The 14,027-nt window shown below is 39.7% G+C and overlaps 1 protein-coding gene across 1 annotated transcript in view; it reads right to left on the bottom strand.

Moving 5' to 3' along the window:
* Positions 1 to 14,027, bottom strand: part of ESYT3 (extended synaptotagmin 3) — a 91,076-nt gene that overhangs the window by 47,323 nt on the left and 29,726 nt on the right. The window contains exons 4-6 of the mRNA XM_043997675.1: positions 13,303 to 13,379; positions 2,301 to 2,367; positions 1,358 to 1,447 (exon numbers count right to left, since the gene is read on the bottom strand). Coding sequence (XP_043853610.1) covers positions 1,358 to 1,447; positions 2,301 to 2,367; positions 13,303 to 13,379 — 234 coding nt within the window. The remainder of the gene's footprint in view (positions 1 to 1,357; positions 1,448 to 2,300; positions 2,368 to 13,302; positions 13,380 to 14,027) is intronic.

The raw sequence follows: 14,027 nt of genomic DNA, 5'->3' as shown, positions 1-14,027 counted from the left end.
GACATTCAAGGTCAAAAGTTTCCTAGGCCCACACCATATTTCTTCCCTACTACTCTTTTCCTATCCTCTATGTCCTGAGTTTAATCCTCTAGTATCAGACTCGTAATCTCCCTGCTCCCTTCCAAAAGTACCGGAGAGGACAAATTGAACATGATCCACTTTCTTTAGTTTTATAAGGCCTTCAAGGACAAGAACCATGTCATACCTAGAGTAATGGAATCCAAGAGTTGGAAAGGACCTGTCCAATTCTAAAATGACAATAATGTATAGCTAGAATTTATATAGCACCTACTATGTGCAAGATACTGTGCTAAGTGCTTTACATTTGATACCTAATATATGAATCCTACTGTATCTTGGACAAGTGCCCATAACGTCTCTGTTTGAAAATTTTTACTGCTTAAGAAGCCAGTTCCCAAGAAGAATGTTCTATTTTGGACATCACTATTATGATTTTATCCCTTATGTTGATATCTGCTTTACTTTAACTTATCTACACCTACAGTAGTCCTAATTCTGCCCCCTACAGCAATATACAATGTTTACCATCTCTATCACATAACATCCATTCTAAGGTCACATTCCCTTTAAGTCTTCTTTTTTTCCAGGCTAATTATGCCCAGCTCCTTCAAATAATTCTAGTCTTTTGTGACTATAAGACTCATAACTGTTCTGACTGCCCTCCTCTGGACCAACCTGAGCTTGTCAATGTCTTGCTTACAAGGTGGTATCCAGAATGGATACTGTAAATGTGCTTTGAGCATAAACTTCTGCATTTTCCCACCAGGTGGTAGGAAAACTGCTGTCACTGAGGGAAACCTAGGCTCTTGCTTCCCTCTTTTGGGCTGGCTGCTTGACTCTTCACAGGGCTCAGTGGAGATGGGAACCAACAACTCCATTTGTGCTGATGAAATGGAGGACCTCCAGGCCTTACCATTGGCCCTTTCCTCTATGCTTTGCAGTGTCACAGCAGTGTCATCTTAACCACTGATTTATCCTAAGGACCTCTGGGCCTTGCAATTAACACTAGTGATGTACTCTTAGGACTCAGGGACCCTTTCCTCTGCCCTACAGCTTAGCTTTCTTTTAAGTGTGAGCTTTTCCAATCAGAGTGTGAGCTCCTTGAGATCAGGGAATATCTTGCTTTGTTCATTCATTTATCCGATCCCTTCATTTTAGCAGTGAGGAAATAAAGATCCAGATATGAATGTAATTATCCTTTTTGTTTGCTACAAGGTCTAGGACAGAGTAGGTACTCAACAAATGTGGCATTTTGAGGACAACAGTGATGTCCCTTCCCACTGTTCAGTTATCCATTCACACTCCACCCCACCCTGCTCTCCAACCCCAGACTTACAGGCTTTTGAAGGAAAAATATGGTCACAGCTCCTATAAATGGCTTATCGAAAAGGAGAGGCTCAAGGATCACACGAAGGGTACCCTGTAACTATGAGACATGAAAAACAAACCTCTAGTGAAGTTGAAGACCTGGGACCTGGCCCCTCACCTTAGGCCATCCCCAGACAATCTCCAGCCTTCACCCATCATCCTCTGCAAACTTAGCCATTTGTATCCTCTATCTCTGGATCTACAAGTCTTATACCATCATAATTCTTGCTTTTCTCTCACTACATAAAGACTCTTCTAAGGCCATTTGCCCCCTATCCTATGTACTTGATCCATGAATGGATGTGAATGTCGACACCAAGTCCCATGAAGCTATCAAGTGAAAGGACGGTGTAGAAATGTTATCAAGTCACATCTACTCCTCTCCCATTCTCCTCTCTACTTCTGATTCCCATGTTCTTCCCTGGATCCTGATAGCCCAGGACAGCAGCCTCAGCCTCAGCTTGGAACTTGACATAGGTCAGAACCATTGCAAAACTATCCTCTGCTTTTTAACCCATTGATTCTTGAGATGGGGGTGTATGCTTTCGCAAGTTTCCTTCACTCCTAGTATTGGATGTTCATGCATTCTCCTTCCTTTCTAACTAATCTCCCGTCATTTCCCTTCCAAGAGGATTCTCCTCTACTAGCTCTACAGGCAATGGACACTTCTCCTATAAGCAGACTTTTAAAAGATTTAAAAAAAAACTAGGAATTTAACAGACCTCAACAAATGTGAATATTTCCTCACCAAGTTGGACTTTGAAAATCTGTCTTCCAAACCCAGAATAACCACAGCACATGAGTTTTATATCTCTATATAACCAAATTCTTTCTCATCTTTAACTTGAGTCCTCCTCTGCTCCCTTCCTTCTTCTCTTACTCCCTCCCTTGTCCCCCAAGAAAATATCTACCTGTACACCATTCACCCCAGCAGGCATTTTTTGTAGCTCCACACTGATCTCGCAGTCTCCTATATAGCTGAAAGGGAAGAAGGAGGAAGACATGGCATTAACCCCAATGGCTGGACAGATTTGTTTTGTTCTAATTTCACCCATGGAATCCCAGAATCCCAGAGCTGTGAAAGGACTTCAGATCAGGAATTCTATCTATCACATCCATATGAAGTGGTCATCTAATCTCTTGCTTGAAAATCTCCCATGATAGGATACTCTTTGGCTCTAAATTTTAGGAAGTTTTTTCTTGAATATCAAGGCCAAATCTGCCTCTCTGAGCCTTCTAACCATTGCCCCTACTTCTGCCCTCTGGGATTAAGCAAAACAAATTTAATCCCTCTTTTACATGACAGTTCTTCAGATACTTTAGGACAGCTATTAAATCCCTCCCCCCACCCCCACCCCCCTCAACATATCTCCCAGGCTTTTCTTCTTTACTGGTCCAAGATTTTATTCTTATGCTTTCTCTGCTTACAGCACCTCACTTCTTCCCCACTGTAACTTTGGACTCTGTCCCAGGTCCCTTAACTCAGTTAGGTACATTTTTGCCTTTATCTCCTAGGGCCCTCATCTCCAGGGCATTAACCATGTCTTTTCTACTCAGACCATCACCTACACCTTCTCCTCCCCACCAGCAACTTGGGTTCTGTCACTGGGCCCTTCAGCTTTGATAGGTGAGCTTCTGCCCTATCTTGCTGGGGTCCAAGATTCCATGCATCAGTGTGCTGATAAATATTTAATAGCTAACTCTGGGAAAAAAATACACATGGCATAATTTTGAATTGAATCTGCATTATTAAAATTCCTTCATCACAATCAATAAGACAATAAATCAAGGCCTGATCTGTAGCATTTGCCAATTTCTGAGATGTAAATGTTTGTACTGCAAATTTAACAATTGCCTTTCATAAGACAGTGTGAACTCACATCCACCACACTACTCTTTCCATTTCACTTTCAATATACTGCTCTCCCATCCCCTCCAGTTTCCATTTATGGGTTGTCTTTCTTCATTAGGATATAAGCTTCTTGAGGGGAGGGGCTATATTGATTGCTTATATTTATAACCCCAGCCCATAGCATAGTATAAGCATTTAATAAATTCTCTCAGTCTCTCTGTCCCTCCTTCCTTCTCCTTTTCCCTTCCCTCCCCACTCTCCTAGACGAAATACCATGATACACAAAAATGCTGAACAATGACTATGGAAAAAGTCTCTGGCTACCTGGCTCTAAAGTTGTTGTTGCTCAGTCATTTCAGTCATGCCCAACTCTTTATGACCCGACTCGAGGTTTTCTTGGCAAAGATACTGAAGTGTCTTGCCCTTTCCTTTACCAGCTCATTTTACAGATAAGGAACTAAGGTAAACAGGGTTAAGTGACTTGCCCAGGGTCACACAGCTAGTAAGTATATAAAGTAAGATATGAACTTATGAAGATGAGTCTTCCTGATTCCAAGCCCAGTTCTCTTTATCTATTGTATCACCCAGCTGCCCAACTGGCTCTAAAAACTCATGGGTCACTGGGAAGAGTGAGAAAACTGGCAGATGAGAGGATGTGCATTTGTGGCCCAGTAAAATTGACTTCACTGACTTCACAAGTGTCAGAAGAGGGAAAGAACCAGTCTGAGAAGCAGTAGAAAGCCAGAGAAATGAGGAGAAGCCACGATAAGACCCAGATAGCACAAGTCGCATTTATAAAAGACCCCGAAATCAGGAAGGGGGAAGTTAATACAGACTATATTGCAAAGCTATGCAAAAATAGTTGTAGTGGATAGATAATATTTATGTAATAGCCCATCTCCTAATTACAAAGATACTATGTCAATATTTGTATAGGAAATCAGGTCCACCATTCTCATAATTATAATGTTGTAAGGGAGATAAACAATAAAGGGTCAACACAGGACTACACCAGTCTGCCTCAGGACCTAAAAAACCCAGCACCAGTCAATATGTTACATCAGAATTAATGTGCCAAGCAAAACTTCCCAAAAAGTCTTTAACAGAATATACATGAAGGCAAGAGGAACATTATTTAGAGTATTAGACCATAATGAAGTGTCTCTTGTCCATTATTAGAAAAAATGAATTCCTAGGAACTAAAACACCTCAAAACTCTCCAGCAGAAAGCAGTTTAAAATAATTAGGATGGGCTGTTTTATCAGGGAGGAAAACTAGATAATTAAAAGGAAACTCTGAAGCTATGTATTGAAGGTGCTGTCTACTTGGCCTAGATGAGGCCCTTGGTGTATCATAGGGGGCTAGCAAATATAAAAAGATTCTTTCTTAACAAGAAATGTAAATGTGGCCTCTAAAGTCCCATCCAGACCTAAAACTCAATGACAGAATATTACATAAAATAAAATCCCATTTCTTTGAAGAATGAATGAAAGTGCCTGCCTCCCTCCCCCATGCCTTTTTTTTTTTGTGCAAGGCAACTGGGGTTAAGTGACTTGCCCAGGGTCACAGAGCTAGTAAAAATTAAGTGTGAGGCCAGAATTGAATTCAGGGCCTCCTGTCTCCAGGGCTGGAGCTCTATCCACTGCACTACCTAGCTGCCCCCTCCCCTCCCTTCTTTCCAGTGGTTGCAGACTAGAGTGTGGAACATTGTCAGACTCAGGGGATTTGTTGGCTAGTTTTGCTGAATTGCTTCATTTTCTTCTTTCTTTTTAATTCTTTGTTATAAGGGATATCTGGATGGGGAGGAAGAGGATGAAGGAAAATATTCAGAAATGGTGGTGATGTAAAAATAAAAATATATCAATACAAAATGATTATTTTCAAACAAGAATTATATTTCCAGCTTTCAAGGACCTATGTTCCACTTCCCTCAGTTTCCCATTCAGTGCACCATTTAGTCTGACTAATACTTAATAGAAGCACCTGGATTGTTTATGTATGCATTTAATGCATGGTCAGAATTGTCCTCTCTGTCAATGTTTCTATATTAGAGTTTGGCTTCTCTGTGTACCTGGCTTTGTACAGGCCTGCAAAGTGCCACACACCCAGATGCCTAGTAAAAGACATTTGGGGTTGACAAGGATGACAGTATAAAAACTTTGTCTGGGATGGATTGCTGGTGATATTAACATGGGAAAAAATTTTCTGTGGCTAAAAACTCACCCTTCAATGACCCATATACTAATGAATAGATAGATGGGTTGAGCGAGACTGTGATATGTTTAGATGGATCATGGTCCTCCAAGATAGACTTTTTTTTTGGTGGGGCAATGAGGGTTAAGTGATTTGCCCAGGGTCACACAGCTAGCAAGTGTCAAGTGTCTGAAGTCAGATTTGAACTCAGGTCCTCCTGAATCCAAGGCTGGTGCTTTATCCACTGTGCAACCTAGCTGTCCCTCAAAGATAGACTTTTAAAAGGCCTTGCAAATCCTATGATTTTCAATGATAGTCAAGCTCTTCCTTATCACTGAGCCTTCTTACTCTGAGTTAAGGACACCTGTCAGAAACGTTTATAAAAGGAAGCCAACCTAGATGACCACTGAAGTCCCACCCAGCTCTAAAGTTCAATGATAAATCATATAAAAATCCCACTTCTTTGAAGAGTGAATGAAAGTGGCAAATGATAGATCTAACCAGTAAAAATACTGGTCTTGGAATCAATAGACTTAGTTCAAGTTCCAACTCTAACACTTACTAGCTGTACGATCCCTAACCTCTCTCTGAAGTCTCATGATCTCTGTAAAATGAGAATAATACTTGCAATATGTATCTCACAGAGTTGTTATGGAGAAAGCATTTTATAGACCTTCAGGGACTATATAAATGGAAGTTATTAGTTTGCTTTCTGAAATCCACCCACTTTTATGAAAGCAACCCATCCCTTTCTACCATGCCTTTCATTCCACTGTTGGTTTTTTATTTTTATTTTTTAAACACAGCCTTCACTCATACATTTACTCATGAGATTCAGTGGCAAGGCTAAATGCTCAGAAAGGTCTGGGTCTAATTGAAGAAACGGCTCTTGGATTCAGGGCAATATTCTTTTTGATGGGGGAAAATAAGCTAACACAAGAAAGTAGCCAAATATACATGGAAATGCATGAGAAAATAAATGTTGATATGAGAGATGGGAATGGAGTGACCTATCACTGACCTAAACTCCAAAATGAATTGAGGCAAACACAAAAGCTAAAGGAAAGGGAGGGAAAGGAGAAGGTTCTTGAGAGAAAAAAAATTTTCTCCCCTTATTTGTATCCTGAGCACTTAGTACAGTGCCTGACACATAGTAGGTACTTAATAAATACTTGTTGGATGACAAAAGCTGTCTTAAATAAAAACTAGCAAGGGAAGTACTTACTCCTTGGGGGGGGAAAGATAAAATATTAACAGTGACAGGGAAGAGGGAAAAATCACCTAACTTCTAATTTGTTTCCATCTTCTCTAGCAGGGAAAATGAACTTCTTCTGTCCCATGATGGACATAAGAAACACCATAAAAAGGCTTAAATCTGGAATGGGAAGGATTATAAAATATACTCAACTCTAAAGGAATTTAAGGCTTAGGGTTCAGACAATTTTATGCCTTAGTGTGCTGAAGGAACTATCTGTAATTTTTGAGGCATCATGGAGAATTGGAGTGATGTTAGAAGACTGAAAGTAGTTAAGTTCTGTACTAATTGTTAAAAGGAGAAAAGAATTGGTGCCCAGAAAGTACATACAAGTAAGTTTGGCACTGACCTCTAATAAGATTCTTGAAGATGGAAGAGAATATGAGTTTTTATAAAAAACTGAATTGGTCACAGGTGTCAACATGGGTTCACCAAAAACAAATCAATTAATTTAATTAAATTAATTTGGGGGGCAAGGTTAATAAATTGGTGCCCCACTAAAATCCTAGCCTATTACCTCATTATGATGCAGAGCAGAAACTTGGTAGATCCTACCAAACTGGAAAGGCTTCAAGGATGGGTTTGGTAGTAGACTATATGCTTTCTGTCCTATAGGTGGGCCCAGCTAAGTTTGGAGATGTTCAGCACCAGAAGGTTGACAACCAAGTGATACATTTTTTTTTTCCTGGCAAAGTAACTGATGAAACTGACTACTAAGAAGAAGAGGCTTGAGATCTGCCTCTATGAAGGGTATACCCATATCATTAAAGTCATAGATCCCCTAAGTACTAAAATCAGTGGAGCATTATAGATATGATATAGCTTAATTTCAACAAAGTATTTCATAGACCTTCATAATATTCTTTCAGGTAAGATGGTGAAATGGAGGTTGGGTGATTAAACTAATAGGTGGATCCACAACTGTTAGAATTCCAAAAAAATATTTATTAATGGTGGGGTGTCACCCAAAAGGTGTCTAGTATAGTTCCATTAGACTATCTTTGGACAGCTGGGTGGTGCAGTGGATAGAGTGCTGGGCCTGGAGTCAGGAAGACTCCTCTTCCTGAGTTCAAATCTGGCCTCAGACACTTACTAGCTGTGTGACCCCAGGCAAGTCACTTATCCCTGTTTGCCTGGATTCCTCAATCTGTAAAATGAGCTGGAGAAGTAATAGGCAGGCAAAGGAAAAAAGTAAAGAAAGGAAACTAAAGAGCATTAGGGCAATGCTGGTACTAAGGTAAATTTAACCTATTAAAAGGAAAAACCTATGAGTAGTAGAAACATAGTTCTATTTATAGTCCTTAATATTAATCTTCTGGTCTTTATGGTACATGATTTACATATACATATATATGAATGTATGTGCGTGAGTGTGTAAGTGTGTAAAAGCATGTGTGTGTATATGTGTGTGTGTATTTCAAATTGCTGAAATAGTCTGGGATTATGAGAATTGTGCTATATAGAAATAGAGATTTTATATATATACATATATGTACTTTTAATATTTGATATATTGTATATAATATAGAAATATTATTCTAATATAGAAATGTTGTAATAATATAGAAATAGCCCTAGTCTATGTTATATCTGAATATGATGGCCAAGAGTGTCTCTGAAGGAAATGGGCCAGGATGGTGAGAGATCTGGAGACCACAACACACAAGAAAAAACTGAAATAACTAGGAAGGAAGGAAGGAAGGAAGGAAACAAGTATGTGCTAATCTCCATGCACTGTGCTAAGTGCTTTACAAAAATTATCTCATTTGATCCTCACAACCATCTTGGGAGACTGGTACTATTATTACTCTAGATTTTTATAGTTGGCAAAACTGAGGCAATAGAGTTTAAATGACTTGTCTATGGTCATCTAAGACCAGATTTGAATTCGGGTCTTCCCAACTCCAGGCCCAATACTCTATCCACTTGTAACAGGGAGTTTAGTTTCCTCACCAGGACTTACCACTACTTATCGGAGGGACATATGGTATCTGTCTTAAAATAGCTGAAGAACTATTATTATATAACATATTTTATTCTTACAATGAAGTTATTTATATTTTATTCCATATACTTTCCAAAGAGGAAAGAGAAATCCAATAAGTAGACATTGCAAAGGGGCAGATTTTATTTCAATATTAGAAATATTAGAAAAACTTTCTCACTGGAACTGTCCAGCAATGAGGTGGGCTCCTTTATTAGGTTATGTTATTCACTAGGAGCCCTTATGCAAGGGTTAGTTTACTGTCTGGAGACCTATCCAAGACAATCCTAGACTATGGGAGTTGGACAATGTCTAAGATGCCTTCCAGCTAGAAATTCTATGATCTTGTTAGTTAATGTCTCCCCACCCATGTACTCAATAATCAGAAATTCCCAACCTGTCACACATTCTCAGGTGTTTAATAAGCAAACACATTATTCTGTATGCATATTCTAGGAATTTGGCTCCTTCCACCCACCAAAGTGTTCTTAATTCAGGAACCTGGGCTAAAAACAGGAAACGTAACTCCCAAAAAGGGAGTGGTTGGTTTTAGGAACCTTTGGCATGTTTTTTTTCATTGAAGGACAATTTAAATCTCATCCCTTCTAGGAAGACTTCCTGGATTTAACCTCCTAATAGTTTATTACTAACCTTATTTGCCACACTGACTCTTACATAACCCACTGACTCCATTCATTATGTATGAGAATATATTCTTGTTTTTAATGTCTACATACAAAGTTATGTAAGGGTAGGATGCCAGGTCACATAATCCCAGACTTCAGATATCTGGGATGTCAAGGGAAGAACTGGCAAAAATTTTAGGCTGATCTCTGTTTTATGTCAGGAAAAAGCATGGAAGAGAAGAGAACCTCTGACTTATCCTTGTTGAAACTATCCATGTTAGTGCCCAACCAGAGGAAGCAGGGATTGAGCCTCATCTCCACTATGGTCCAGAAGAAATACCCCTGGATTTAGACTTAGAGGACCTGGATACAAAACTCTTTCTGTCTATATGTGTGTGTCAAAAGCATTGGATGACAGAAAAATCCCAAAAGATCTTGATAGCCTAGAACAAGGGTTGGCAAACTATGACCTTTGGGTCAAAAGTAGCCTAAATGGGCTATACAATTTTGTACAGCCTGAGAGGCAAGGCAAGACTTCTTTTTACATTTCAAAATAATTTTTAAAAATTGTATTTTAAAATGCAACAAACATTCTTAGCTCTTAGGCCATGCCAAAAACAAATAGTAAGCTGGATATGACCCTCAATCCAACATCTGCCTACTCATGGGTTAGAATATTGGACCAAGTCCAATAAGATTAAATTTGAGGGGCGGCTAGGTGGTCCAGTGGATAAAGCACCGGCCCTGGATTCAGGAGTACCTGAGTTCAAATCCGGCCTCAGACACTAGCTGTGTGACCCTGGGCAAGTCACTTAACCCCCATTGCCCCGCAAAAAAAAAAAAAAAGATTAAATTTGATAGTGACAAATGTAAATTTTTACAATATGGATTCAAAAAAATCAGTTTCACCAGTAAAAAGAGGCATGGCTAGGTAATTTTAAAAAGATCTAGGACTGCAAATTCAATTAGAGACAAGCATGTGAGTAAAGGAAGCTAAAGCTGACTTTGTTGTTGTTCAGTCATTTCAATTATGTCTGACTCTTTGTGACCCCATTTGGGGTTTTCTTGGTAAAGATACTGGAGTCGTTTGCCATTGCCTTCTCCAGCCCATTTTACAGATGAGGACACTGAGGCAAACAGAGTGAAGTGACTTGCCCAGGGTCACACAACTAGGAAGTATCTGAGGCTGGATTTGAACTCAGGAAGAGGAATCTTCTTGACTCCAGGCCTGGCTCTCTATCCATGGTGCCACATAGCTGCCCCAAAGCTGTCTTAGGCTAAATTAACTTCTAGAAATAAGGAGACAATATTCCCACTGTACTCTGCCTTAGCCAGACCATATTGTACTCAGTTCAGAGCACCACATTTTGAGAAAAACATTGATAAACTCAAGAGCACTTAGAGGCAACCATGATAGTGAAAATCTGGGAATGCTTGGCTTAGAGAAGATTTAGGGGAGATATAACAGTTATCCTATCATTGTGTATTTGAAGAGCTATCATCCAGAAGAGGGATCAGTTTGTTTGCCCCACGGTTGGACAAAGGAGAAATGGGTAGAAGTTGTGAAGTAGGGGCAGCTAAGTGGTGCAGTGGATAAAGCACCGGCCCTGGATTCAGGAGGACCCGAGTTCAAATTTGACCTATGACAGTTGACACTTAATAGCTGTGTAAACCTGGGCAAGTCACTTAACCCTCATTGCCCCCCGCCCCACCAAACACATACACAAAAAGAAGTTGTGAAGTAGCAAATTTGAACTTGATGGCAGGAATCATTTCCTGATGATTAGTTCTGTCTCATAATGGAAGGCGCTGCCTCAGGAAATAGTGGGTTCTTCCCAGTAGGGATCTCAGGGCAAAGACTAGATGACCACTTATCAGATATGTTACAAAGCACATTCTTTTTCAGGCATAGGCCACTGGGGTCTCTTCTAATTAAAAATCTATGATTTGGGGGCAGCTAGATGGTGCAGTGGATAGAGCACCAGCCCTGGAGTCAGGAGTACCTGAGTTCAAATCCGGCCTCAGACACTTAACACTTACTAGCTGTGTGACCCTGGGCAAGTCATTTAACCCCAATTGCCTCACTAAAAAGAAAGAAAAAAAGAAAAAAAATCTATGATTTTGTTGACTCCTGAGCTTCACCTTACTATTTGTGATCTTGGATAAGTTACTTCACATTTTAGGGTTTAATCTCCTGATCTGTAAAATCAAGTGGCCAGACTAGGTGATCTCTAGCATCCTGCATCTCTAACATCTTCTGCATGATGCTACTATGATGCCTTCTTCTTTTTAAACATAGCACTTTGATGAACTCTTACTATAACATGTACCAATCTTATTAATTAATTAAGTCCCCCTTTTATTCATTCTTTTTTTAATTAATAAAGCATTTTATTTTTTTCCGTTACATGTAAAGATAGTTCTCAACTTTTGCTTATACAAGCTTTACAATTTCAGATTTTTCTCCCTCCCTCCCCTCCCTCCCCCCTCCCCTAGACAGCAGGTAATCTGATATAGGTTATATATATATATATATATATATATATATATATATATATACACACACACACACATATACACACACACACACACACACACACACACACACATATATTTTTTTATTCATTCTTGAGACAACATTGCAGGCTTGGGTGACAAAGCCAACACTCAAAGCAACTACTCTCAATAATTACTCTGCCAGTCACATTACCATGATAGCCCATAGAATCTAAACGAATACTAGTTGTAGAGAAGCATATACGATACAAGAGGACATACTGTTTAGGATTTCTATAGGTTTCCAATGTCCTAGGGAGTGCACATTTTAAAATCCAGCAAACACAAAGGTCTGAGAAACACACTACCCATCATTTTCATCAATGGGGTTTTCAACCATTTGGGAAAAGGGGAAAGAATTGTTTGTTGTTATTGTCATTCTACAAAACAACTCTCTCCTCTACAACTACCACAAATCCTTCCATTTTTTTCATCTTTTTATTCCATTTCAGATCTTGAAATTATTGTCTCCATCCCCACTGGCACAAGACCTCCCTGGATGTCCCTCTAACCTTTCTCCTAGGTATCTCTGCTTTCCTACGCTACATGTCCAGCACATATCTGAATGATAGATTTGGTGTGTTTTGGGTTTTGTTTTGTTTTGGTTTTTTTGGACAGAACCAGTGATCTCATCAGTACTGGCAAGTCATGGTGAGGAAACTCCCTGTTACAATGCAGATCAGATTGTGTATTTCGGAACAATCTTAGACTGTGCCTAGGGGCACTGAATATGGGAGTTCCTCAGCTAGTTACAAAGCTAGGAGATTTCCTTTGAACCCAAGTCTTCCTCTCTCCAAGGCCAGATCTCTATCTACACCATGCTTGCTCTTAAATATTTGTTTTCCAGAAGAAGAAGGGTTATTGTTTCAGGGCCAGGGTCTGATTCTAAGAGTCAGAGGAATAATTTCCTCATTCTTCTTTCAACAACTAACCACTAGGATGAGTTGTTCATTTCTATCCCAGTTCCCCTATGTCCATGTTACAATTCTGGTCAGGTTCTGTTCCTTAAACCTCAAAGATATTGTGTTCTGGATGAGGGAATAAATATCTTCTTTTAATTGGTTCAATTAGCTTATTGGGTTCCTAATGCCAAAGTAATGCATGTGATGTTCAAACTGGCATAAAATACTATGCCTTTAAGGTGCTGTGCTTAGTTGAGGTGACACCAGTGGATAGAGCACTGGGCCTGGAGTCAGGAAGACTCATCTTCCTGAGTTCAAATCTGGGCTCAGACACTTACTACCTATGGGACCCTGGGCAAGCCACTTAATCCTGTTTTCTTCGGTTTCTGAAATGTAAAATGAGCTGAAGAAAGAAATGTCAAACTAATTCAGTACTTCTGCTAAGAAATTCCAAATTAGGTCACGAAGAGTGGACCCAACAGAAATGACCCACCACCACCACCACCACCACCACCAGTCTTTCCAGCAGCTTCCAGCTACATTACCATATTTGCAAGTCTAGGATAATCTTTCTTCGGTTGCACTGGCTGGTGTGGGCCTTGACACCATTGACCTTGGGGCACTGAAAAAGAACAATGGAGAAGTCACTCACTGCTGCTTTGGTTTCTGAGATATACTTCCTTGTGGACACCCCGTGGTATCCATTATATTGGAAAAGGCAATGAAAGTAATAATAGTTCTAGGTCACTGATAATCCAGATGAAATACAGATATAAATCAAAGAAGCTTCTCTGCTTTCCCCTTTTATTTGCTTCAAAGTTTTTTGATTCATCTCAGACCCAGAACTGACGCAATCTTGCCAAGTCCCTTTGGTTATGGCATGGGACAGACCTCTTTGAACCAATGTTCTACCAACTTTTCTCCCTATATCCCTATCAGCCTTTATTCCTCATAGACAATAAGGTCACAGAATTTAGGGTTGGAAGGAACCTTAGAGATCTAGTCTAATAGCTTCATTTAAAGAATGAGGAAAAGTGAAGTGGGGTGCATGTGTGTGTGTGAGAGAGAGAGAGAGAGAGAGAGAGAGAGAGAGAGAGAGAGAGCGAGCGCAAGAGCTATTTATGTGAGTCATTCAACCAGTAAAGGGCAGAGTAGGAATTTGTACCCAGGTGCCCTGGATTGAAATCTAGTGTCCTTTCCACTATATGCCATAATAGTATAATTATTATTCAAATTTTACAATGAAGAAAATTAGGGTCAGAGTGTCCTT

The sequence above is a fragment of the Dromiciops gliroides genome, chromosome 3 (assembly GCF_019393635.1).
Source record: "Dromiciops gliroides isolate mDroGli1 chromosome 3, mDroGli1.pri, whole genome shotgun sequence".
In the NCBI taxonomy this organism is placed as follows: Eukaryota; Metazoa; Chordata; class Mammalia; order Microbiotheria; family Microbiotheriidae; genus Dromiciops; species Dromiciops gliroides.
The sequence above is the reverse complement of the archived record's forward strand: the minus strand, read 5'-3'. Positions and strand labels throughout refer to the sequence as shown.